Source organism: Molothrus ater, chromosome 8 (genome assembly GCF_012460135.2).
Source record: "Molothrus ater isolate BHLD 08-10-18 breed brown headed cowbird chromosome 8, BPBGC_Mater_1.1, whole genome shotgun sequence".
NCBI classification, from domain to species: Eukaryota; Metazoa; Chordata; class Aves; order Passeriformes; family Icteridae; genus Molothrus; species Molothrus ater.
The window spans coordinates 21,986,131-22,011,714 of NC_050485.2; the positions used below are offsets into that span (position 1 = coordinate 21,986,131).

At 48.0% G+C, this 25,584-nt stretch overlaps 1 protein-coding gene across 2 annotated transcripts; it reads left to right on the top strand.

Annotated features, from left to right (window-relative positions):
• Positions 1–25,485, top strand: ARHGAP19 (Rho GTPase activating protein 19). Of its 2 annotated transcripts, none has more exons than XM_036386123.2 (12): positions 1–62; positions 12,218–12,483; positions 16,435–16,515; positions 16,861–17,070; positions 17,613–17,839; positions 18,339–18,425; positions 19,350–19,415; positions 20,145–20,333; positions 21,025–21,123; positions 21,717–21,809; positions 22,281–22,349; positions 22,825–25,485. In XM_036386123.2, exons 1-12 carry the CDS (start codon positions 1–3, stop codon positions 22,879–22,881), a joined length of 1,506 nt encoding a protein of 501 aa, XP_036242016.2. In that variant the 3' UTR covers positions 22,882–25,485. The 2 variants fall into 2 exon arrangements, with proteins under 2 accessions (XP_036242016.2, XP_036242017.1); XM_036386124.2 differs by lacking the exon at positions 1–62 and adding an exon at positions 9,343–9,417.
• The last annotated feature ends 99 nt before the right edge of the window (positions 25,486–25,584 follow it).

Genomic DNA, 25,584 nt, shown 5'->3' on the forward strand with positions numbered 1-25,584 from the left:
ATGGGCAGGCGGAGCGGCAGGTATGAGATGGCGGCGGGAGCACCGGCGTCCGGCGGCCGCAGGTAGGAGCGGGACCCAGGCACCCCTCGCCCCGTTCCGGCGGCGCGCTCCTCTTGGCCTCTGGCCGTCGTTGTACGGGTCAGGCATCCCGCACCATCCGATGGGCAGGCGCTGGTCCGTGCACCTCAGCCCGCCCATTGCGGCGCTGCCCGTGCGAGCCGCGCCGTCCCAGGTGCCGCGCCGCCCGCCGGTGCCCCGGCGCCTTAACAGAGCTGTGGGGCTCAGCGTTCCGGCGGCTCCGGAGCTCGGCGAGCCGCCGCGGGGTCCCGCGGGGGTGGCGGTAGGGCCCCGTGTGCCCGCGGTGCCCGTGTGCCCGGGGCTGTGTGGCGGGGAGCGCTCCCCGCAGCGTCCCGGTGCTGCATTGCGGGGAAGCGCCGCCCGCTCCTCTGCGGGGACAGATCCCGCCCCGGCACGGCGTGTTCCCGGGGCGGGGACGAGGCACCGTGCCCGCCGTGCGGCTCTGCGGGGCCCGCCGGGCCGGCTCGCCGCTCCCGCAGCCGCAGAGCCCGCGCCGAGCGCTCGGCAGTTGCGGGCTTTGGTAGGGTGATGGCACTATACAGACTGGCTTCGCATTCAGCCCTCCTTCTCCTTCGCTTTGTCCGCTCTGCCCGCGCTATTCTGGCGTTCCAAACACACAGGCGATGTCAGCTTCACGTAATCCACCTTCAGTTCACACTTCTGTATGCATCACCATTCTGTTACTGCTGCAATAAAACAGCAAGGACTGCATGAGCACCTCGCTACAGCAGTGCCGTGTCGGATGACTATTAAAAAGCTGCAGTACCTTTTTTCTTCCCCTTCTGTTTTTTTTCTCCCCCTGTATGTGTGGTGTGTAGCTGCAAACTGAGTATCCTTTGAATGGTAATTCTTGTGAATAAATAAATGCAGTTATTTATAAGAGGGCTGATGCCTCTTACCCAGCCTGATTCACAGTGGTGCCATCCTGCTTGCTTCTGAGTGGGACCCATCCCGATGGCACTTGCTCTGCTTATCTGGGGGCGCTGCTGTGGTACCTGGGCTGGGGCAGAGCATTCCCTGGCAGGAGGGATGAAGAGATGGTGCTCATTTCAGCCTGTTTGGGCAGGAGTGCCTAAAATGCTGGACCTGGTAAAGGGATCTGTATGCTTAGTACAGCTGATACTTAAAATGCCCTTTTGGATAAAGAATTTGTAACATGGCCTGGATCGGCCTAAATGACTAGATTTATCTTTTTCTATGTTGGCAGTTGTCCCTAGGATGTATTCTCTTGCTCTTTATTCCCACCCTCCATAAGCAATTCTGTTAATGCAAAGCCTGAAGTACAAATTTTCCTCCAGCACTGCCTGTCACCCACAGGTAGCGCTAGAAAATCGAGCTCTTGCTTTGCTGGCCTATCACCACACAGGCCACAAAGCTTCCTCTTTTTTTGTGCTTTTGCCCCCATTTCCTCTCATCTGGAGAGAAGTGCAAGTTAGCTAGTAAAGCTTGCATGCTGTGTGTGTGGTATTACAGCATGCTGACTTAAAGACTGGAATTAAAACCTGGTTGTCCTAAACTCCTTACCAAATATTACTGAACATGACAAAAGATGATTTGTGTGGGTCTCTCTCTTCTCTTTGTGGTCTCTCTAACCTCTGCCTGGTTCTTCATAATTGAGAATGAAGATTGCACTGTGCCAGAGTGCCCAATTTCAAAAGAGAAACATCTGTCTGTTTAATGAATGCGTTTAATGTCCGACTCAAGCAGTGCCTAAACGCTTTGCCAGGCACTCATGTCAGCTATTTGATATGGCAGGGGTGGGGTGAGTGGAAGGGAAAAAGCAGTGGGGCTGGAAGAAGCTGGAAAAAGCCATAAAGCATCTTGCTAAAATGGTTTGATAAAGTGGCACTGCACAACTGGACATCAAGAGCTCACATCATAAACAGGTTATGAAAATAGACACAGTTGCCATCTGTGTTTTACTGGAAATAGGAAAATGTTCACTGTAAACATGACTTGATGGCAAAAAATCAAAGTGACTTGCTGAGGGTCAGGCAGAAAAAATGGTTGATTTCAGAGTTAAAGCCAAGTTTGAACACATGGCTACTTTTCTCTGAAGAAAGCCTGGGAGCTGGGGGCAATCTCATTCATGCATTCCCTTTTCCACAGCCCTTATGAGAATCTTTGAGACCTAAACTCGTGTTTGACCCCATACTCCATCCAAGTCCTGTGAGGTTTGCATCTGAACTGAACTCAAGGCCATGTTGTGTTTGCAGTATTTTTATATGTTTGCATGTAACACCCTGTCCTGTTCCCATCCAGGGTGGGATGGGCTTTGACAACAGGATCCTTGTTCTGCTACCCTTCAGTTTATTGTCTGTGTGTGTGAAGGGGGAGCATTGCTTCCCACATAGCCCAACGCAGCGTCTGGGTCTCCTTGCCAGCCTGGCCATTGCCTTGTTGCTGTGTGCACATTTACATGCCTATGAAAATGTCACAGAGCTTCGTTATCACTCCTTTAAAGGTGCCTGGGCATTTAGCTCAGTCTGAAACTGAAGCACTGAGTGCTAGGAGCTGCTGGGAATCAAATGCCTTGTCCTAAAGGTCAAAAGTCCTCAGTGTGTGTTGATTTAATAAATGACATGAACAGATGGGAAGGAGATGGGGACAGCATGGAATTGTTGGCTAATGTCAAATGGTTACACTGAAGTCAAGTCCGTCTTGGAAATACTGTGCCTCTGAGTGTTGAGTTGGGCTCCTCGTCACTGCTGAGCCCTTATATTTGCCAGTTGTTTCGGGCCTGTCTGGTTCTGTGGGATCTCATTTCCACTTGCCCTCCAGCTGGAGGCAGGAGCAGGGAGCTGAGGCTCTTTCCTTGCCCTATGCTCTGCTGGGTTGAGGCACAGCCCCGCTGTTACCGAAGCTGCACTGTGATCCTAGGGACTGCCACCGAGGGTTCCTGTGTCCCCAGGTCACAGGGGGCTTGGAGTCAGCATGGGCAGAGAAGTGAGAGGAAATGTGGCTGCTTGCTGGGATAAATAGGGTGAAGTTTTTCAAAGCTTCACAGGTCTGGTGTGTCCCTGACCTCTCATCCTGGTAATGCATTACACTTACCATGGTGTCTGGGCCCTTTTCTCCCAAGTGCAAAACCCTCATTCCTTGACTCCTGGCCTTTCTCACCTCTACACTAGGTAATTGCAATTAAACCATCTAGAGTTTCCTCATAAATTTTATTTTCAGAAACTATAGATAGCGGAGAATGTGATAAGCTGCTTAATAATTGCCTGCCAGCTGGCTTACAGGAACTTTTAATGTGTTTGCTTTTGGCCTATAAAGCTCTAATAATTTGGATTCCAGCCAAAACATCCTTTCTTCTTGAGCAGTAATGTGGCAGCTCTGATTTTCAGAGGCAGGAATTTCTCAGGGGAAATGGCATTAGTTTTCTTTTTTGTTTTTCTGGAGCTCAAATTCAAGGTTGAAACATAGCTTTATGGTTTGGGACTTCCATATGGGCATTCCTACAGCCCTGCTTGCAAGCTGTCTTATAGCAGCAGACAAGCATGCTGTGGCTCTCTGTGCCTTGGAGAGCAGGAAGCCTTTTAGGGAACATCCTCACAAGCTCTTGGGGGTTCCTGGAGCTCTCCTCACGCACATGCCACTCTGCATTCTCTTGAGTGGCCCCTGGAGCTTGTATAAATATATCACAGTTCCCTGGGCTCTGCAGTGAAGCAGAGTTGAGCCAGACAGAGATGAACTGTCAGGCAGGATGTGAAGAGAAGCTGTATCTCACCAGAGTTGCATAAAGTGACACTGTAGGTTATTGTCAAATGAATCCTGGTATCTGTGTACAGTATTCCAGTTTTTGACATCCTAGCCTGCCCAGATCCCCTTCAAAAGCCCTAGGCCCCCATCCTGCTCAGTTTGGTGAGTTAATTGGGCTGCTTTGTGTATCTGTGTCTCACTGGTGCTGCATGCTGTGCTGCTCTGTGGTGGGCCCAGCCTGTTTATCTGTGTGCTCGGCAGCCCTGACCAGATGTCACCAGCTTATTTAAATGCTGGCACCTATCCAGGTGTTCCTCATCACAATTCCAGCTCGTAGGAGTTTACACATCTGGAGCAAGGGATGTGGCCTCTGACATACTCAGTGGTGTCTGCAGAGGATTGCTGATGAGGAGGGATTTGATGTGCTATCATCCTTTGCAAACACCACTGTGATACAAAACACAGATGCAAGGATGCAGCTTGTTCACTGCACCTCTGGAGCGCTGTGGAATTACAGAAGTGTAGTGAACAAAAGCAAGAGCTGTAATTCCTGGATACCTTCGTCCTCTGTATTTGCCAGGCTGTGACTACAAAACCTCACCAACAGTACTGTGAGGAGCTGGCTGTGAGTCCTGACCTCAGTGTCCTCTCAGAGCACAAAAAGCAGCAGCAGTCCAGCAAACCTGTGAGTGCTGCAGCACACTGTACTCAAATTGTGGTGCTTTGCTCAAGCACCAGTCTACCAATTGATGGTGGCATGGGATTCCCAAATGTGTTCTGGGCACCAGCTGGTGCTGCCACTTTTGGGTATCATCCTGTGGGAGGGTTTAGGAAAACATCTGTCCTGCCTTGCTGGGTTGCTCTGAGTTCCCAGACTGGTTGCTACAATAGCTTGTTAACTTTTCTGTGTTGTTTTTGTGTAATTGCTTGATTTCTTGTCTCAGAAGTAAACCTGATTATTATGGGTTGCTGTTTATAGATGGTAGTTCTGCTCTGACCTGGACACTAGCTTGGAGCTACTGGGCTGAGAAGCATATAGATGGTGTGTCTTTGCTGGTCTCTGAACTCCATTTCATCCTGCCTCTGAAGGATGCCCTAAGACTCACCTTCAAGAGCAAGGGTGACAATCAGAGGTGCATGCAGCAATTTTGGATTGCTAGGGGCCAAGGAGGTATAGGTGGGACTGGGCCATGCCTGGCTTCCATCCAGGGGAAATAAGAGGATAAAGACAGTCTAGAATGAGAAGAGTAAGAGAATGCTATCATTATTGTCAACTGGAAAGTACCCACCAGCGCACTGGGGATACAGCAGACATGTTTGGTGGGAAATGGCTGTGGGGCTTCCTCAGGCTGTGTCCCACCCTGCAGTGAGGGTCTGGATGTGCCACACGGTGCCCTGTGGCACTGCCAAGCTTCTCCAGCTGCCTGGCACTGCTGGCCTGTCTCTGCCTCACCAGCAGCTCCCAGCCAGTGCATGGGGCTCAGCTCTTGCCTCCTCAGCTCCATGTCCCAGCCATCCCTGCCTGATAGCTTTCAAACCAGCTCCTTTATGCTCAGTCCCATGCCACCCCATATGCAAAAGCTGTATTTCTTCTAAATGTCTGCAGTGTGACCTGATTATTTTTCCTGTCCTTCCTTGCCCTCCTTTTTAATAGTGTCTACAGAAAAGCTGGCAGAGTTCAGTTATATCAGTCATGCTGACTGATAGTGCTGTATCTTCTCTTGGGATTCCTTCTCTTTTCTGTCCCTGCAGCATTCATTTCAGATTTAGCTATCAGCCCTCTGAAGACAGGGTATTGCCTTTGTTCTGTTTGTACAGCACAGAGCACAGCGGAGTCCCCAGCTGTGACCGAGGTTCCCAATGCCACAGTGATAAAAGTGAGCACATCAGTAACGAGAGGAGGCAGCTGCTGCCATCTAAAAAGATTCAGTTTTGGTGCTGGTTTCAGTGAAATCAGGATTGGATCTAAGGCTCTTCTTCTATCACTGCTCCCAGGAGGAGTTTATATTAAAATAGAGACACAAATGCATTGACAGTCATGAAAATCAGAGCAGCATTCCTATTTAACACTATTCGACTCTGGTAATATGATCTTAAGGCAGACATGTGAGCTTGCTGATCTTTAATGTAAAATTACTGCATTTCTGGTGGTAGCTGCCTTTCTGCATTTTTTACAGGGTCTTGGGTAGCCAGCTGAGCCATCACAGAGTGTGGGAGCACCCGGACCTGGGGTGGTGGCACTGGGAAGGAGACTTGATGAGGAGCAGCAGTGAACATGCAATTCTCTCTAAGGCACCCCTTGGTTCTCTCCCTCCTAGCACTAGAAGGCATCTGGATGCTCTGATGTTGTGATGGCTGATTGAAGTACTGCTTGATTGACTTTAAAATATTCCAGTGGCTATTATTAAAAATATCACAAAGAATTCACTCGGGTCAAACTTAAGAAATTTCATGCTGAAATGCAAATTTCTTGATGTTTCACATATATCAAGCTGTCTTGCTACTGCTGTTTTCTTTGACGCTGGTAATATATTGCATTTTCATTTTCTTCCAAAGCACAGGCCCCCACCCCTCCCAACCCTTTTATCTTTTCAGATAGGTCCATCTCCTCCAGGTTCATATCACAGATGTGTAGCCAGTGTTGGCAAGATCTACTCTGAGTTGTTTACTGACACAGAATTTGAATTCATAGATGATAGCAGTGACAGGGATAACCAATATACCTGGTTTCCAAAAGGTGGCCAGGAGTTGCATTAGTTCCAGGTTGTTGAGCACAAGCCACCATCAATAACAGCAGCTTTCTTTTCTTAGCCAGCTCCTTGCCATTTAAATTGTATATTATTATCTGGTTCTCATAGTCAGAAGGCTGAATCACTCTGTGTAAGCTATTTAAATGTGAAGAAAGCAAAGCAAAAATTAAAAAGACAGTGATATTTCATAAGGCTTACTTGTGTCAAGGCTAGAGACAGTAGGCAAGAATTGGCACCCACTGTGCTGTGCACTGTGTACTCATCACAAAAGGACTCTGCCCCTGAAGACCTTATGAGTATAACCCTGGGCAAAAATTACTCTGTGTTTTTCTTGACATTTTCCAGAGGCTTATCAGTCATCCTATGAAGAGTTAGGGTGCCAAGTGTGAGGCTTGAATGTGATCTTTGTTACACCATCTTACAAGAATGTCAGTCTGAAGTACAGCCCTCAAAGCAACTTTAACTGTGGAGTCTCTTCTAATGTCTCTGCAGTCCATTCCTATTAGACTACTTTTATTTTTTATTCTTTTTTAATCTAGAAAATAATTTTTCTTCTAGTCCTTTTGTTCTTAAAATGATTCCATATAATTCCACTATGGTTCTTTCATCTCTTTGCAAAATCTGGGATGGCTCCTATCTGGCTCTGGAAATACTGTCTTCAGACATCCTCATTAATTGATTCCTTACTCTGGCACAGCACAGGAGACAAGGCTACTTCTTCCTCCCTGGGGAAATCCAAGCCTGTGTGCATCTGTCCCATGTCCCTTTGTGCTTAGCCAGGCAGAGAATTGTTCATGTTTTGTGTTCTTCAGCACTGCCTGCTTATCACCCTGCTCTTAGTATTTGGTACCAGCCCGGCTCTTTCCTATAATCTAAAGATTTTATTATTATAGAGGGAGATTTTCTCCTATTATCTGCCTTATTTTCAAAAGCCATTTAATCCTTTTACTCCTCCATGGTAAAACTTGTCTGCTGTGGTGTGTCTGAAGCATAGGGCCTTGGTGATGACATACAAAGTGTGCAAAATGGCACTGGATGGATTTTGTCCACTGAGTTAGCCACATAAGGCTCCTCTGAAATCTTTAGCTTTCAATGTATCCCCTTTCCCAGCCAGACAAACACAGCTGATTCCTTGCCCCAAAGGTACCTCTTCCTTCTCTTTCTTGCCTTCTGTTCTCCTTATGCTCTATTTCATGCTTCTTGGACCTTTCTTCTGTCACATGTGTGGATTTAGACCAATATCAGACCTGTGATAGCCACTACAGCAGCTCCATCTCACCTATCCGAATGCAAGCTTGCTGCCACGTGAACTTATCTGCCTGCTTGCAGAGCTCTTGCACCGCAGGTTTGATCACCAGGTTTTGGCACTTAAAGTCTCATTTTTGTCCCAGTTTCCAAGGCATTTCCCTGGCCTGGATCTAGTTACCTTAGGGATTAATTGATCCATCATGATTTTGACCTCCTGCACCATCCACTCCCCATGAAATGATGGGGCTGTCATGCCTGAAGCAAAAACGTTGTGTGTGACAGACAGCTTTCTTTGTGACTTGGCTGGGATCACAGGCTTTGCCTCTGAAGGATACTAGAATGGCAAGAATCTCAGCACAATATAGGACCCAGTTTTTTTAATCTGCTGTCTTAATCACAACCCTATTAGAACAAGGTTTTATTATTCATTGGGATTTGATTATATTCATGAGACTGGAGAGGAAGCTATTTATTCCTTTACTTTATTGTCTTTTGACGTGTCGTAAAGCAATCTGAGATCACAGCATATAGAAAATATAACTCTGTAATTGCAAGCAAGGCAAAAAAAAAAGCAATAAACTCCATGAATACATGTTTGTCTCCCCTTTGCTGCTGTTATATAAACTGTGAATGTAGGTAGAGTACATCCATCTCTCTTTTTTAACATGAAAACAGCAGATGGGGCACATGGCTCTTTCTGAAGGTTATGGTGTGTGCAGCAGTGAGGATTGGCAGGGTTATTGTGTGTAAAGCCAGTGGGGGCTTTATCTTTGCTCAGAAATAGGGGCTTGCTTTACATTTCCATTTTGATTAGCAATAATGATACAAAAGCAAATTTTCTGTGTAAGGAAGAGCTGCTAATAAAGTGACCTTTCAAAATGAAGTAGCTCATTGAAGTGCCATATCACAATAAGCGTACACAAGGCTGGTCCCAGCTGCAGCAGGCAGGGAAACTGCACGGGAATCCAGAGAAACGTGGAACAGGAATCCTGAGGTGGATGAAAAGCACATGGTGGCACAGTAATGGTAGCAAGCAGCAATGGCCAGGTGCTGTTTCCAGGGGCTGATCTATGTGCTTTGTCTTTGAAAGGATCTGAAAGTGTGAAAGGCAGGCGCAGAGAGTGTTTCCAGCAAGGTTTCTGGGCACAGGGTTGTGCAGTTAAGGGACTTGGCGATTGTCCTGCCAGTGCTGTAACATCAGTTGTGCTTGGATGCCATTGGGAATGTGTTTGCCTGGCTTTACTCATGGTAAACACAGGGTAGACTTGGAACTATTTTGCGGATTCCTCTTGGATACAGGTGGAAAGCACTTAATACCACGCTGGTCCTGATTCAAAACCCTGGTTTCTATGTAGGAATTATTTGCAGTTAAACTCCAGCAACGCAGCCTTTGGCAAGAGACATGAATCAATTTGTCCAGCTTTTCTTTTCTGTTTTGTCCCTGTGTGAAGGCTGATGCCCAGTGTGTGCCAAGGAGGCCTTTCAGACCCAATAATGCGCCCTTGTGTCTCGTAGCATGCGTGGAATTTGCATAGGCTGTGCTGGGACAGGCAGGTTTCTTTTGTTGCTGGAAACAAGGAGCAAGTTCTTTTCCCTGTCTCTGCTTCCTAATGCCTCTTCAAAAGCTCTCAGCACTCATGTAAGAAATTTACTTTTTTCTATTTATTTTTGCATTAAATGTTGTTGGACTTTGTGTGACTTCTAACACAGGCGGTGCAGAGAAATCATATCAGTCAGCGCTAGTTGACAAAATTGTTTAATTTTCTTTCTGTGAATCCAGATATCTAATTGTCAGAGGGAAGAGATAATCTGTGATGCTTGATGTAACTGCTTCAAAGTATTTGCATATCTTCTCTGTGGGGAAACAAAACTGCTAGTGAGTGAATAACAGTGCACGGATCATTGCAGGCAGGGTCACTGGGCCTATACACTTGCTATTAACCCTTCTCAGGATCTGTATTGCCACAGAATGAGTTGTCATGGGTTTCAAGCAAAGGGCTTGCTCCACATTATGGGCAGAGCTGGCACTTGTTCGCGCATTGTAGCCCTATGCAATGAAATGCGAATATGATCAGATCCATTGGCAGTTGCTTTTTGGCAGCTGATACCGAATTGTTGCATTTTGGTCTTGATTTATTGCAGGTAACAAACTGCTGAAAAACTGGCTGGGAGGTGCTCAGCAAAATATGGCCCCCATTTGGAGTCAGCAGTGTGCTTGCTAGGCCACTGAGCCAGGCAGCTGGGAGCCTTTAAGAGCTTTCTAAAATTTTAGATGACCTGGCAGATTGCCTTGCAGTCTGCCTTGCAGACCTTCTTCCTCTCCATCCTCTTGAAGGGCGTCTTTGGCACCCATGGAGAGCAGTGTAAAGGGGAGGGGGGGTTTGCTATGGATTCTCACGATACAAGAGTTGCTGAGAGCCTCATTTCCTCTTGTTTCAGCAAGTATCTTTCTTCTTGTGGAGCCTGAGTCCCAGCTTCTGTTCTGTTATGCTGATCAGGGATCCTGGAAATCCTGGACATAGTCTTTCAGGCCAAAAACATAAAGTAGCTTAGATAACTGTTGGGTTCACAGATAATGTGTGGAGGTGGGCTGGAGTTCAGGTGACTTGCCACTATGTGCTTTGATGTCCCCCTGTCGTGAGCTACTGTCAGTTTACGTGAGAACAGGAAGCTGCTGAGGTCTCTGAACCAGCAGTGAAGTGCTCTGTTTCTTGAGCCAGTGGATGTGAGGTTCAGGGGGCTGCAGATGTTTTTGGTGGCAGCTGTGTTGAGCAGTGAGCAAGGATGCCCAGCATGGTCTGAACACAATGGCATGGCCTCCACCCTTCAGCAGGGAGGAGAGGAAGATCAAGGTGCTCCAGGTCTTCTCTAGAAAAGCCTGTTTTGAAGAGAAAGCCTTTATGGGCTTAGGGGTGTTCAGCAGAGCACTCACTGCCCCACATCTGCATCTAAGGGACTGATGTGATTCCTGGTACATAAGCACAGCATCCCTATTAACTGTGCACTTGGCAGCTGCCCTTGGAAAATGGTGTCCAGTGATAGCTCACAGCTGAGGATGGATGTAGAAAGAATGGAAAGTATTATATAAGAGCTAAAGAATGATTAAAAGATTGGGAAATGTCACAGGCTGAACACACACAATATGTGCAAGCTGAGGGGGTAGGCATCCTCCTCCCAGAGCCCTGGAAGAACTGGCACACCCATTCACAGAGCCAGGCTGTCACTTTATAGCTGAGTATGAAATCAGGACAGTAGCTCATGACTGGAGAATAATGACACTAATCCTCACCTTTAAGTAAAAGAGTGGAGGGAGAAGCTGGGCAACTCTAGCCTGTGGGCTTGACTTCAGAAATATGAAAATGTTTGGAACAGTGGTGGAAAGACGGTAATGGAAGACCTAGAGGTAGATGGAAATTGGGATAAAAGTGTGAGCATTAAGAGTGCTGATTAACATGAGATATCTCTTTGATAACTCTTTGATTTGATTTTCTACATGGTAAATGTACCTATCCTCTGGTAGAGTTATGCACCTGTTTGAGATAACTGTTAGAGCAGTGTCTGGGGTGCATCCCTTTTCCCATGCCACATGAGAAGCTATGAAATGAAGAAAGGTGTCAGTAGAGAATAGGGAGGGCAGATAAAGGGCATGAAGGGATGACAAAGAGGTAAGAACTGGATGAGCTGAAAAGGGATGATCTAGGTGAAAAGTTAGTAGGGGTTCCTCAAGGACTGGTCTTGCATGGCTCATGACAATGAGTACTCACTTGCTCCAGACTCAGAGTGAGGAGCTGGCAGAGAACAGTAACCAAAGGGTTGGCAGCGTGTTACCTGGGAGCATTTGACCACACCCACAGCAAAACTGAGGGTTCAGTGTTGTTGTACATTTATGACCTTAAAAACAGAGTCCCAGGACATGGGAACTATCTATTTGTTGATAGAAAGGTAGGTATGATAGAATGGCAATAGGAACTGATGAGTGTAAGCTGGCCATGAAAAATTTAGATTGTTTTTCAGACTTTTGGGCGACTGGGAGTGAATTTCTGGGGAGGAAGGGAAGTAAAGCCAAACTTATTTATGACTTAAAGTAATAAGTTAATGTAAAATATTAGGTGTCATCTCTGCCAGAGCTAGTATGATGTAGATACAGTGAAACAAGTAGTAAAGATGTAGATGTAGTTTTCATTGGGTGTTGCCTATGTCATCATCACGCTGTGGAGTGCTAGTCTTAGACTGTGTTGTACAAACAGTCCAGAAATTATTTTGCTCCATAGGGAAATGTGACTGTGCTGTGCTGAACACTCACCAAAGTCAGACAGTGCTGTTGGTGTAGACTGGTAGCTCCTGTGTCAGCAGATGTCTCCTTCAGGGCAGACCAGCTGGCTGTAAAAACCAAAGTGATGAGGAGTTACTGTATTTTTTTCCTCTTTCCCTTTTTTCAGAGATGCCATCTGCAATTTTGTCATCTGCAATGACTCCTCCCTCCGCAGCCAGCCGATCATCTTCAATCCCGACTTCTTTGTGGAAAAGCTGCGCCATGAAAAGCCAGAGGTGTTCACAGAGCTGGTTGTCAGCAACATCACCAGGCTCATTGATTTGCCTGGGGCAGAGCTGGCCCAGCTCATGGGAGAGGAGGACCCAAAGCTGCCTGGGGCAAACAGCACAGCCTCTGGATTTTTTCGTTCTCTGATGTCTCTGAAGCGCAAGGGTGAGTATGGATGGCACAAAGTCTGGTGCCCACCTTTGAGTGATGCTGTCACCCATTTGTTACACTGAGTTTACAAAAGTTTCAGCTCATAGTTTTGAACTTGTGGAATGCTAAATACTATGGTTTCATAATCTCTGGGGATGCCACTTCCAGAAAGGAGCAAAACAGGCCAGGAAATTGATCCTGGCAATGCCCTGCACTTTGAGAATAGTTCCCCTTGTTCTGGGATTATTGCTGTGGTGTGTGTCAGGCTGGCCTCAGTGGGTCAGCTGCCCACAGTGCAGCTCAGAAATCTGTAAGTATCTTCCATCCAAATGCTAGTGCTGCTCTGGTCCAAATCCCAATTCAGTGAGTCAGTGACAAAGCTCTGCAGACTGACTGATGAAGCCCAGTTTCAACTCAGGGAGGTGACATATTTCTCTTTCTCTCTTAGACAAGCATTCCACTGGAGTTTTCTTCTGCTAAACTGACTATTCTTATCTTCTCTCAAGTTCAACTGTCTTGCTTGTGAAACATTAGCCCCAGGCCCTTCACAGAAGTCTTCTTTTGAGTGTGGTTGTGTTCAGGTCCTTTTCTCTTCAATGGCTGGCATTTATCACTCTATTTTGTTGAAACTAAAAGGGTGTTCTAGGTGTGTATGTGTCTTCTCCCACCTTTGCCCACACTCAAGGGAAGCCTGGTTCTCCTGATAAGTTCATTTAAACCTTCTCACTCATCTAGGCAGAAACAGCCTCCATCTGGCCCCCTCACATTCCTCCTCAGCTCTGGTTTCCCAGCTTAGACTGGCTGGCTGCTGGCAGAGAAGCTGTGAGCTGCCTTTAAATTTTGGCACCCTGAGGTTGAACACTTCTGATTAGTCTTCCCCTTCCTTTGAGCAGTTCTGCTATTGTGAGTATCTCAGAGAAGGGAGCTATTGCTATGGCATAGTTTGACTACAGCTTTTTTCTGTCTTCAACCATTATATAATTTCTCAAAGTGATTCTGATTATACCAAGCCTATTCCTCCACTGTGTTTCATAAGGACAAGCTTTACAGCCCTAGTGTAAGGCAGAATTTTCTGGTGGCAGTTTCAGCCATCCACTTCTGTCTGACCCATCAAGAATCCTGGTGCATATACTCACCTTAGGAAAATAAAAGACTTCAAGTCCTTTAGCATCCTTAGATGAGAATTACTTTATTTTGCCATTACTTACTTTGCTGCTCCACAATAGCAGGTCTCTGTGCTGCCCCTAAACTGCAGTTAGACTGTGCTCATACCTGTTATTGCTTCTCCCTCTTCCCAGAGAGTAGCAGACACCTTAAATTCAAGCACTTGCCACTTGCTCACAAATAAAAGTGAGTGAGTAACCAAATTAAAAGTGTTTTCTTAGTGTGTATGGAAACCCCCATGTTCTTGTCAAAACCTTCCAGCAGGGGCTGGTGAGCCTTCTCCAGCTCAATTTTTTTATTAAATTATCTGTACTCTGTTGGGAGCACTGCTCTTATCAGAGCTGACATCTCCTGCTAACTCTGCTCCCCAAGAGCTCTGCTTTCCCCCATTCACATGTCTCCATGGCTGTGTGTCACTACAGCTAGCAGATGTTTCCAAGTCTGCTGGCTGCACTCCCAGGCTGCAACAGCAGTGTCTCCCAGCATTGACAGGCACTGTCTGTGAACTCCTTGGCCAAAGTCTGAGAAAAGAGGTTTGTGACTACAGAGAAAATCAGTTTCATGTACTGTGTGTTTCATCTTGGAGCCATCATTTGTTTTTCTTCATGTTATAGACCAGCTACAACAAACAAAAAATTTATTTCTTCAAAGCCAGAGGCCAAGGACCATGGAGCTCAGAGCTGATCAAACTGCAAATGCTTACAACTTCTTTGAGCATCAGGAAACTCAGTCTCATGCTGCTGCTTAGTTTCAGAAGCAATTGTACAATAACATCTAAGCCTTTGTAATGCAGCATCCATTCTCCAGACACATCTTTCAAGTTTCTTTGAGAATCAAATTCTCATTCAGATACCAGCTTCTGACTTCAAAACTAAATTGAATTTGTCAGGCCCTGCATGTCTCAAGAAGATGTATTTTCCTCTTCTATTCCTGGCCACTGTTGATTCTATCTGTTGAATGTCTAATGAGTTTAGTTTTCTTCAAGGACAAGAATCTTTTGCCAATCATTCTCTCCCTTTGCACTCAAACCTTTCAGATCTTTGGTGTGGATCAAGAGCTCGCATTGCCCTCCTTTCTCTTGCAAGACTGAAGCATGTGCTTTATCAGAGTGAGGTCAGAAAGTTCTTGATTTAACAGGAGGCTGGAGTTCCTGGTGGCTTACCATGTATTTCAGAAGTCCTGGAAGAAAGCAGAACATTCTTCAGGCGGAATAAATTTAGTTACACAGAATGGCTGCTAGAGAAGTGCCTAGGGTTAACAGGTCTCCCTCACATGCTGTGAGCATCAACACCGCAGAGCAGTAAGATCTGTAGTACAAGAGACCAAAAGCAAGTAAAATCAAAATGAGATATGAGGGGAGAAAAAAGCAAGAGAAAGTTTGTGGGGGAGATAACTTTTATCAGACCAGCCAATGCATTGCTTGGATTACTGGGCCATCAGCTGTAGCAGTAAGGAGGGAAACCTTCAGTGCAAATGGTGCAGATGTCCAGCCTGCCCTCAGAAGTGACCCATGTTGCTGGCAGTCTGGTCATGGAGAAGGGAGGAATATTCTTTTCTCATATCTGTTGTCTCTTTGAAGCCCAAGTACCAGGGCAGGACAAACCAGCTCTGTACCTGGTTCCAGTTCTCAGTCCCAGTCAGCATGTTGTGGTACAGTCTCTCCAGTATCCTGTCTCCAGTCCAAACCTATACTCATCTGAGGGAAGAAGTGTGGTGCCCAGAGTTCTGGTTGCTGAATTCTCTGGGAGTTGTCTCCCCACCTTCTGAGGGACAGATCATACTGGCTGTGTGTGTTGGACAGAAAAATCCATTCAGTAGCAAGGTTGCATTTATTAGAAAACACTGTCCTTCTGGATAATCACTGTCTCACCTGGGAAGTTCCTTTGTGGACAAGAAGAGTATTCTACATTGGTTCAACAAATGCCCTTCAGTTAAATGGATTTCTCATCTAATGTTTCCTTCCCTGCAGTGATCCCCTTTCTTTCACCTCAGTTGTTTCCATCTTCTGGGACTATAACCTGTGTTATTTACTGGAGTTCTGGAGCTGCAGCTCCTGCCCAGTCTCAACTCCATGAGATGGGAACACACTTCAAGAGAGGAGCCCAGTTTATTGCTTTGCTACTCTCCTTCTGCCTTGTTCAGCTTTCATACTTCACTCAGACCAGGGCAGCTGACATAGAAGAGAGATTCACTGGGATGAGGAAATCCCATGTTTTACCCATGCCTGGAAAGGAAGCTAGTGTGAGCCAGTCAGAATATGTCTGCTCTCCCCAGTAGTGCTTATTTGCCTCTCCCATAAACTCATAGCTGCAACTCTTCTTTCTGCTCCATTTCATGTCAAGCCACAGTGAGGATTAATCTGGACATTTCTTTCATGGTGTGGAGTGTGCCAGTGTGGCAGGCACCAGGCTGTCCAGGCTCTTACATCTGCCTTTCCCACTTTGCTCTTTTTGTGAGGTCTGGGCTTGCAGATTCTGTGCCATTTTAAACTGAAGCATCTCTTCTGGTGTTGTTTTTTCTTCAAGGGCTAGAGAATATTTGTTTTAGCTGATAAAAGCTGTAATTAAACTGAGGTAAGAAGCAAGGATGATGAAGCCCATGTGAGTACAGCATGGTGAGATGAAGTCACTTATTCTGGAGTGTTTGTGAAACCTCACATCTGTGAGGGTCCTTGTGACCTTCACCCTTAACATTTTGGGGCACTGCTCTTTGCATGTTGAAATGCTGTTGTTTGGGGAGCTTTAATTTCTGTGGCTGTTGGTTCTTCTGAGCTGCCTGAACACGTTGTTTTCTGTTCCGCAGAGAAGGGGGTGGTGTTTGGCTCGCCGCTGACAGAAGAAGGCATTGCACAGGTTTCCCAGCTAATCGAGTATCTGCACAAGAGTAAGTGCCTCTGATTGCTGTCTTCCTATCCCCATGGCTGGCTGTCTGGCCCACCTCAGGTCTCTGGTGCACACAGAGTGACAAGCTCTGAGCTCTCCAGCAGCAGGAGTTTGGGACTGCCCTGGGCAGCTGTTCCCCAGAATTGCCTAGCAGATATGTCAGTCTATTTCCCTCTGTACAAGGACTTTCTGTACTGGTGGGAGACAGCTTGAAGCCATGTCTCTGAATGCAGTTCACTGTGGTTTGCTGTCCAGCTCTGGAAAGAGGGGGGAGCTGCTTTAGTAAGAAGGTGGGAAATCAACCTCTGATTATTCAGTGCCCTTTTTTCTCCCCTCTGCTGAGCAGATCTAAGAGCAGAAGGCTTGTTTCGAGTGCCAGGCAACAGCATCAGGCAACAGATCCTAAAGGATGCTCTGAACAGTGGGACTGATATTGACCTGGACTCTGGGGAGTTTCATTCCAACGATGTGGCCACTCTACTTAAGATGTTCCTGGGTGAATTACCAGAGCCGCTGCTGACACACAAGCACTTCCATGCCCACCTCAAAATTGCAGGTGAGTGGGCAGCAAGAGGTAGGGATGGGCAGAAGGACTGGAATTGGCCTAGAAAGCACAGTAGGCTGTGAAGTGTATTCTCAAAGGCAGCCTTAGAAGGAATCTTCCTGCCACCTCAGCCTGGTGGTGGAAAGACAGGAGCTGATTAACAAATCAGACCAAGTCTGTCTAGACCATTCTTCTCAGATACCACAGTGGTAAAGCCCACAGTGATAACCTGGGTCTCCATCTGTTTTATGTCCGGGGTTCTGAGCAAGTTGTGGTTTCTATGTATTTAATAACTGTTATTGAACTACCTTATGTGAACTTGCTCCATCTTGCCTTCACAGCTCTTAGCAGCTCTGTTGTTCTGTGGGAGGAGTAGCATAGATTAACACATCAAGTGGGGAGCTGGGGAGCTGAGGGGAAGAGAGATGGAGGGCCAAGAGCTGTGCAGGGGTTTGTAGGAGATCTGCATATGAAGAGGAAAGGATAAGCAGTTGCAACAGACAGCTCTGAGGGAAGGTAATGTGTCCTTCATGTTCTGCCTTGTGATTTGGCAGACTTGACACTGTTTGATGAGAAGGGGAATAAGACCAGCACTCCAGACAAAGAGCGCCAAATCGAAGCCCTCCAGCTGCTGTTTCTGATCCTCCCCGCTCCCAACCGCAGCCTGCTCAAACTGCTGCTGGACTTGCTCTACCAGACTGCCAAGAAGCAGGACAAGAACAAGATGTCTGCCCACAACCTTGCCCTCATGTTTGCACCCCACATCCTATGGCCCAGAAATGTGAGCAATGCCTCAGTGTCTGTGGGTGGGATATTGCAAGGTAAAAAGCAAAGGCTTGGCAGGGGAAAAACAAAGGTTGAGAAGGTTGAGTACTGACACAATGATGTGAGGGTTGGAGGCTGTGATGGAGAGGTGGGAGCTTCCTGGCAGGACTCAGTCCCAATGTTCAGCCCAGACCTGCCATGAGTCTTATTTGCAACTTATGCATCTTCTGTTTCAGTAAAATTGAAAGCACAGCCAGTCATGCTTCTTCTTAGAATGTCAGCTCCAGAAAAACCTTACATATCTCTTCAAGTTTTCTTATGCTGCTGGTGAACTGTTTTGCCTCAGAGTTATCTGATTCTCCTCTAAGAGCAGCTTTGGCTCTGTGAGCTCTGCTATAAGCCCTGCCTGCCTGTCATCTCAGAGTAGATCTCCTGCTGTGGCACTGTGTGTGTCTGTGTCCCAGAAAAGACCCCTCCTCCTCCCCTTCTAATGGATGGCTGTGTCCCCTTGCCAGGTGACAGCAAACGACCTTCAGGAAAATATCACAAAGCTAAACAATGGAGTGACCTTCATGATCAAACATTCTCAGAAACTCTTCAAGGTGAGTGTGCTTTGGCATCCTGCTCTCCTGCCTCCATCACCAGGAGGCTGAATGCCCCTTGTCCAGCCAGATCCCACATGTTGAGTGTGTATTCTGTGGGCTCTCTTCTGCGGTAGGAGAAGAAGACTTTGTACAAGAAACCATTCCAATAGTGACTGGGGAGGAGGTCTTTGCTGGGCAGGCAGTGCTGGAGGTGGCTTTGCCAGGGCAGGTCAGCAGCACGGTGCAGTGTAACACTCCCCTCTGCTGGACAGCAGCACCTGCTGCCCGGCGGGAAACCTGGCCCCGAGGGCAGGTACACACCGGGCTGCACCCGGGTTCTGGCAGGATAAGGGAATGGAAGGGATTTGTCCTGCCTCAGTGCTGCCAGGAGCAGAATACCTGATGCACTGGGTTGTTTTGTTGGGAATTTCTCTGCAAATGGTCATCAGCCCACTGCTGTTACACGCACTGTCCAGCTCTGAGGAGGGTGCTGGGTAGGACAGTCAGGAGTGTGGGGCTTTCAACTGTTCCTCCAAGGAAATGTTTCTACAACAGACAGTCTCGACTTCTCCTGGTCACTGGAAGCATCTGCTCACTGCAGAGTCCTCCCGTGGAGAGTTCCCCTTCTGCCTTTGTCTGGCCCCAGTTTGGCCAGCTCAGAACTGGGGCAATTACTTAGAGCAGGGTTCCACAGGAACTTTTCCCTGCTCTGAGTTCCACTTGTGCTGAATGTCTGCATGTAAAGGATACTGTGGAGGGGAGGATACTGTGAAGGGGATACAGGGAGAGGACATGAAATTCCGTGGCTTTATTTGCCCAGAATGGCTGAGTCTTGATACAAGTGGCTTGTGTTGTATGGTTGAAAAGCAGCTCTTGCTGGAGTTGCCCCAAGAGCAGAGATGTTAAACATACATTTGGCCATTTCTCTGCTCATGGTCACAGGCTCCAGTGTACATCCGGGAGTGTGCCAGGCTGCACTATCTGGGATCCAGAGCCCACACATCAAAGGTAAGGCCAGCCAGTGCAGCCTGCCCTCCATGAAAGGGCAGAGGCTGTGATATTATGAATGGATCTTTGTGAGTGATAGAAGCTGAAAACAAACCAAGTCATGAAAGAGGATCTGTCAGAGGGCAGGAGCAAGAGAAGCATATGGTGTGGTAGTGCAGGCAGCTGCATTAGGGAAATTGGGCAGAGTTGAAGCATCTGTTAATCAAAAGCACAGAGAAAGAAAGCTACGAGCCCCTGTTAAGCAGCAAACCTGCTCCCTGTGCCCAGTACATGCAGCACCTGCTCCTTCACAGGGCTGCTCCTTCCAAACTGACGGACATGCCTGCTGCCATGGCCAGGATGCTTGGCAGAAGTGCTGAGATAAAGGCTACTCGCTGCCACTGGGACAACATTTGTGTCTTGCCAGCAAATGCTTCCCTGCCTCATGTAGCTGCAGAAGAGGGAACATGCATGGCAAGGAGCTGCACTGACCCTTCTCAAGCCTGGAAGGGCTTCTGCAGCTCGCATCTGGGAGGGGAGGGAAGAAGCAATGGGGTCACCTTTGTATTGCTGTCACCTCTTCCTGGCACGGGGCCTGCTGATGCAGTGCTGCTGCAGAGGGGTAGGGAAAACACAGTCCTGTGCTTTCACTGGGGTTGAGGCAGCTCATGAGGCTCTCCTGGGCTGGCTCAGATGGGTGGCTCGTTGGGATTAAAGCATGGGAAGCAGCTTCTGTCTCCGCTCTCCCAGGACGACCTGGATTTGCTGACGTCTTCTGGCTCCAAGGAGCTGCAGCCCCTCAAGTCTCAGAAGCGAAGCCGGCTGGACTCCTGCCATCAGGAGGAGACCCAGCAGCGCACGGAGGAGGCACTGAAGGAGCTCTTCTTGCACGTCCACAATATGCCTGACTCTGCAAAGAAGAAGAAGCTTATCCGGCAGGTAGTGTGGGGAGGAAAGGTATCTTGGGGTGTGCTTGTCAGCACAATCCTGGGCACAGGGCTAAAGACAGGATCTTCTTGAGAGTTGCTCCTAATCCTGGGCAGGCTGGGGAAAGTGGATTCTGGGCTGTGTAAGGGGCAGAGCTGTAAGAACTGTAAGAACAGGAGGAGAAGGTGTCCTGGATGTTGCTGTACCAAGTAGCACTTTTAAGTTTGGTTTTTCAAGCTAAGGACTTGCTAGCCAGCAGTTTCCCAGTCCTGATCATGGCCTTGTTGAGCTTCCTCCCTCAGGAAGGGAAAACTTTCTTTCCCTGTGGCCTGCAGAGAGTGGACAAACTGGTATCCTCTTGGTCTCAGACAATTTGCTGCACCAGACAGACTGGTCAATATGGTCAGCAGCAGTCGTGGCTGCCAGCCTCCAGCTGCTGCCCAGCCTTCTTTCTGCTCCCAGCATCTGCCACTTTTGGTTAATCTGGTAGCCAGCACAAAGCACCTTTGCACCCAAACTCCCTGTAATCCTGGGTGGAAGGTGTGGCCTTCCTCTGCTTTCTTCCTCCTGCAGTTCTGAGCTGCTTCTCCATTTTAGGGGGTGAAGGAGAGAAACTGAGTTCTGGGACATCAGGTAGAGCAGCACATAGCAGCAAGGGACAGGTATAACTATGCTAACATACTGCCCTCGTGTTTCCTCCTAGTTTAATAAGCATCCAGCTGCTCTGACTCCTGGCTCTGATGTGCCCACATCCCCAGCACCACGACGCACCCGCTCGCGCTCCTTCAGCGGCCTCATTAAGGTGAAAGCAGCCTCTGACCCTTGCTCTCTGCTGTGAATTTCTGATGTTGCTTTTTGCTTCTGCCTTGCCCTGCCTTGAATGAGACCCTCAAAGGGTAGAGACTCCTCAAAGTATTGCCTGCCAAACAACACAGATCCACTGGGGCAGAAAAGGCAGCAGAGTGACAAAAAGCCTTGTTAGTGTAAAGTGTAATTATCTTGAAACACATGGCTGTAGGATCTATGCATCTTTCTGGAAAATTGATTGCTTCCTGAGATGAGATGAGGATTGACAGGGAGCTGGTCACGAAGTCTAGCATGTTAGCACGGGTTTTAGCACATTATGGGCTGCCCTACAGCAGCATGTACCTGCTTCTGACAAGCTGGGCTCCTGGCCAGGCCCCAGGTCAGCTCCCAAACTCTTTACAATCAGGCAGGCTCAGCCTAGTGGTGTGGTATTTCATGTGGTTCTGCTTTGCAATCTTTGTCGCAGCTTGGCTTCCTTTTTTTCTTTCCCAGCATTCAACTGCTTACCAGCAAGGCATCCTGCTCCTTCCCTTTCTTTTTTACTTTGCACTTTAAGCACTAGCCAACAGCCCTTTCTTCTTACAACAGCGGAAAGTTTTGGGAACTCCAGTTATCCTGGAGAGGAAGAGCAGGGATTCCACACCAGAGCCTGTGCGGGTCAGCAAAGAGAACGTCCAGCTGGTAAGAGCTGCTCCCAGCACCACTGAAGCTGCTGGTGGGCAAGTGTGTGGGGAGCTTGACTGCAACTTCAGCAATCCCTAGGGAGCTGTTCTCTGCTCAAGAGAAGGGTTCCAAGTTTCTTCTGTATGATAAAATAAGGTCCTGAGAAGCTGCTGTGAGGAGAACAGAGCAGATGGCAAGGGCAGTGTCAGAGCAGGGATGACAGCTGTAGGATGTAGCTGCTCTACTCCAATTTTGTTTCTCTGGCTGGGTCCTGCCCTGGGGCATTGTCTTGTGCTCCCTTCCCTCTCTCTCATCCTCCTCCACAGGTTGTACAAATCCTGCTGCCTGTATGCAGTAGGGTTGTCCCAGACAAACCAAGAGTGGATTTGGGTGATAGATGCTCTTTGGTGGTACAGGCTGCTCCTAGGGAAGGCTGTGGATGCCAGTTCATTCACCAGCTTTCTACTCCTATTGCCCTCTCTTGTCCAGTTACAGAAATGTGGCTCTCCAGCTCATATGTCCCAGGCCAAGCTGAAGTCTTTGGAAGGCCAGAAAGAGGTGAGACACTTCCCCTTACCCCCCATTCCTCTTCCTGCAGGGAGCCTGGTGTGCTGAAACCTGCTGAGGTGACAGCACACACTCAAGGCTCTGGGACAGCTGTGGTGCCCCAGCTCGTAGCAGTCTGCTCTGTGCTCAGCTGCAGGCAGGTGACATGCTGGAAGCCAGACCCTGAAGGGTCTTACAGCCCTTCTGCCTGTGAGTTGGCAGGCTGGATGTTGCAGGAAGCAGAGGGAAGCTGGCAGCACAGGATGGTGCTAACAGCCTGTCAGGGCCGGCAGTGGGACAAGAGGTTGGTGCAGCCCGAGACTGACTGCTGTGTTTGCTCCTCTCTGCTCTCTGCCTCATCTTGAGCTTTGGCAAAGGTGTGGGAGGCTGACACCAGGGAAGAGTCCTTGCAGAGGGAGAATGTCAGCCTTTTTTTGCATGGTATTCTGTATCTCAAGCATTTAACAGCACCTGTTCTCTGCTCCAGGGATCCTGCAGACGCATGCGAGCCCGCCTGCTTTCCAAGGATTCATCCTCCCTCTGAATCGCCTGGCACCAACGCATGGATGGGGATGGCCCCGTCTCACAAGCTGTGAACGTGCTGCACTGAGAGGGGAGTGCTGCAGGCTCACAGCAACCCTCACCAACACAGCAGCGCTCCTGAGACTGGACCTTTGCAAGGATTGCAGGGATTTGTTTCTGTATATAAATTACATTTCATTTTACTATGGGGCAAACCACTATCTAACCAAAACCTGTGCAGCATGTCTGACCTGCTGGCTCTGGGAAGAGCTGGCGTGCTTGCTTACAAGGAGAGCCCTGTTCATTGCAGGGCCCTCTGTGCACTCCCAGCTTTCTTGTAATGTTGCTAGGCTGTATTTTTTTGCTTTTCTGTTCCGAGTTTTTAACATGTTGGCTTGTTTTTGCTTCCTTCCCCTGTTAGCAGTGAGAATGATGGGCTGTAACCCTCACCCACATCCTGACATCCAAGCTTGCCTCCAGTCCTCCTCTGGAGACATTCCCTTCTCTGCTTCTTGGTTCCATTTTGCTCTGCTGTTTCCCAAGGGCTGAAGTGCACGAACGGTACAGAGCATGGGATGGGCCTGGAAGGAGAGGCTCTGGATGCCATCTTTTCAAGTAGGGGACAGGGGAAAGCAGCTTCCCCAATAAACTCATCCCTCTGTTTTAGCTTGAGCTGGATGCAGCCCTTGCTCACTGCCCTCATGTTTAAGTGGCACAGTTCTGAACCAGGAGTCTTAGCTTTGTGTTCACTCAGAGAGGCTTAAGCTGAGGAGAGCAGGAGGCTGGCAGTCTTTGGAAGTTAAGGTGCCTGGGGCAGGCAGAGTCTTGTGTCTGTGTGTGAAAAACACACAGTGTGAGAGGTGAGAGAGGGCTCCATCCATTTGTGCTCTGCTGCAAATGGTGCCAAAGGCTTTGGCTCAAGATACGTGGATGGCTGGTAGGGCAAGTGGCTGATTAGTCATTAAACTGGGGGAAAGGCTGAAGCTGGGTTCAGCTCTTTGGTCTGAGCTGCAGAAATGAGATGAAACCTTCTAGATACAGGATAAACCCCAGTCACAGCTGGCCAATGTCAGCCGTCTCGTTAAGCCTAAGCGCTCCAGTAAGCCAGTCTTGCCAAGAACCTGTCTGCAAGCACTCTGAGGTAGGATACACACAGGGTTGCTACTGTGAAATGAAGATTTAATCAGCTGGGGGACCATCTAAACACTTCTCAGCCCTTCTCAGCAAAGTAAATAATCTCTGGAATCCAATTATATTTGTCTTCTAATCTTTAAGAACCAGCAGCCAGCAGGAGTTAGAGCTCTGCTCTTGACAGCTTTCTGAAACAACTGGTGGCAGGAGGTGTGAATATTGGGATATGAACAGGGAGTTCAGTCTGATTGGCTGGAGCTGTCAGAACAGGGCATTGGAGCCCTGTGTAACATAACTGGAATTTGTCCCTTTTTTTAATTGTGAATTTTTTTTAAGATACAAATCCTCATGCTGCTCGGTACAAAGGGTGGTTTTTGGTGCTTTATCAGGGATGCTTGTCCCCAGTCTGACCCCAGTTGGAGCCTTGAAAATATAGGGGATTGAGGGACTGTAGATGTGGGAGTTGGGAGTTGCTGGTGTTAGGAGCCTCTGTCACAGCAAAGAAAGAGCTGTGGTTCTTCAGGGACCATACTGATGGTGATGCTGTGAGGAAGGGCAGAGGCTGTTTGCTGTGGTAGTAGTATGTGCTTTTGGATGTGCCTGTAATCATTCCCTCCAGAGGCTGAAGCTGTCTGTGTGCTTTTCTCCAAAGGGCACCATGTTTTTCTGACTGCACTTCTGCCCTGTCCCTGCAGCCTGCTGTTAGCAGAGACCTGAGAATCTCAGCTTTGCCTCTGAGCAGAGATGAGGCACAGACTAAAGTCAAGTGGCAGCACAGGGAGAGCTGGGTCTGCTCCTGCTATCTCTGCTCTTACTCGCATTGGGGCAATTTCTGGGTGAAGCATTTGTTCACTCCTCCTCTCCCCATTGTCCATTCTTGGAATATCTCATATCTCTCTGTATGGGTGACTGCTTGGCAAGGCAGTCTTGTACCTGAAATTAAATACACTGCTCCCATATAGATGAGACAAATATAATTCTCCACTGTCCCCCCTTACTGATGGCTCTAGCTCAGGGGCTCTGTCTGGCTTCTGGCACAGCTGAGATTTGTCCAGCTCTAAGAAAAGTTACGTATGAGGCACTGGCCAGGCCTTCTGCATGTGTCACATGCCTTACCTGCCAAGGGGATGGATGCTGTCATCAGTCCTGGGAGGGGTTCAGTGCCCGGGCTTTAGTCTGTGCTGCTGGGCTCACCATGTGTGGCTGGCAGATTCCACCCCTAGGACCTTGGCTGTTGCTGTCCCCATGCATTCCTGCTGTCTCCCAGGCATGGGAGAGTTTTAGTTATGCTTGGATGTGTCTCGTTTGTCTGCCCTGTGCAATGACTCATGAGGATGCTTCTTCCTAGAGCAGCCGCTAACTGTTCCCAGAGTCTATCATTTCCAGAGTATTTTTAATCTTTGTCCTTATTTATATATGCTATGTCAGTATTGCTGCAGACTGTTGCCTTTCTGTGTGTTATGTGAAAACACCACATTAAATGCTTTTATTTTTAGTGGGTTTGCTTGGTGGCTTAAGCAATTTCATTGGGACAACAAGGACTCCCATCCACCTTCAAAAAGAAGGAAATGTCTGCTTAGAAGGCCAGAGCTAC

What these genes read in the sequence shown, in the direction of transcription:
- ARHGAP19 (XM_036386123.2), top strand. Translation starts at nt 1, where the DNA reads ATGGGCAGGCGGAGCGGCAGGTATGAGATGGCGGCGGGAGCACCGGCG. An exon ending in AGAAGAAGCTTATCCGGCAG is followed by an intron (nt 20,334 to 21,024) that starts GTAGTGTGGGGA and finishes GTTTCCTCCTAG; the next exon opens with TTTAATAAGCATCCAGCTGC. An exon ending in CCTTCAGCGGCCTCATTAAG is followed by an intron (nt 21,124 to 21,716) that starts GTGAAAGCAGCC and finishes TTCTTACAACAG; the next exon opens with CGGAAAGTTTTGGGAACTCC.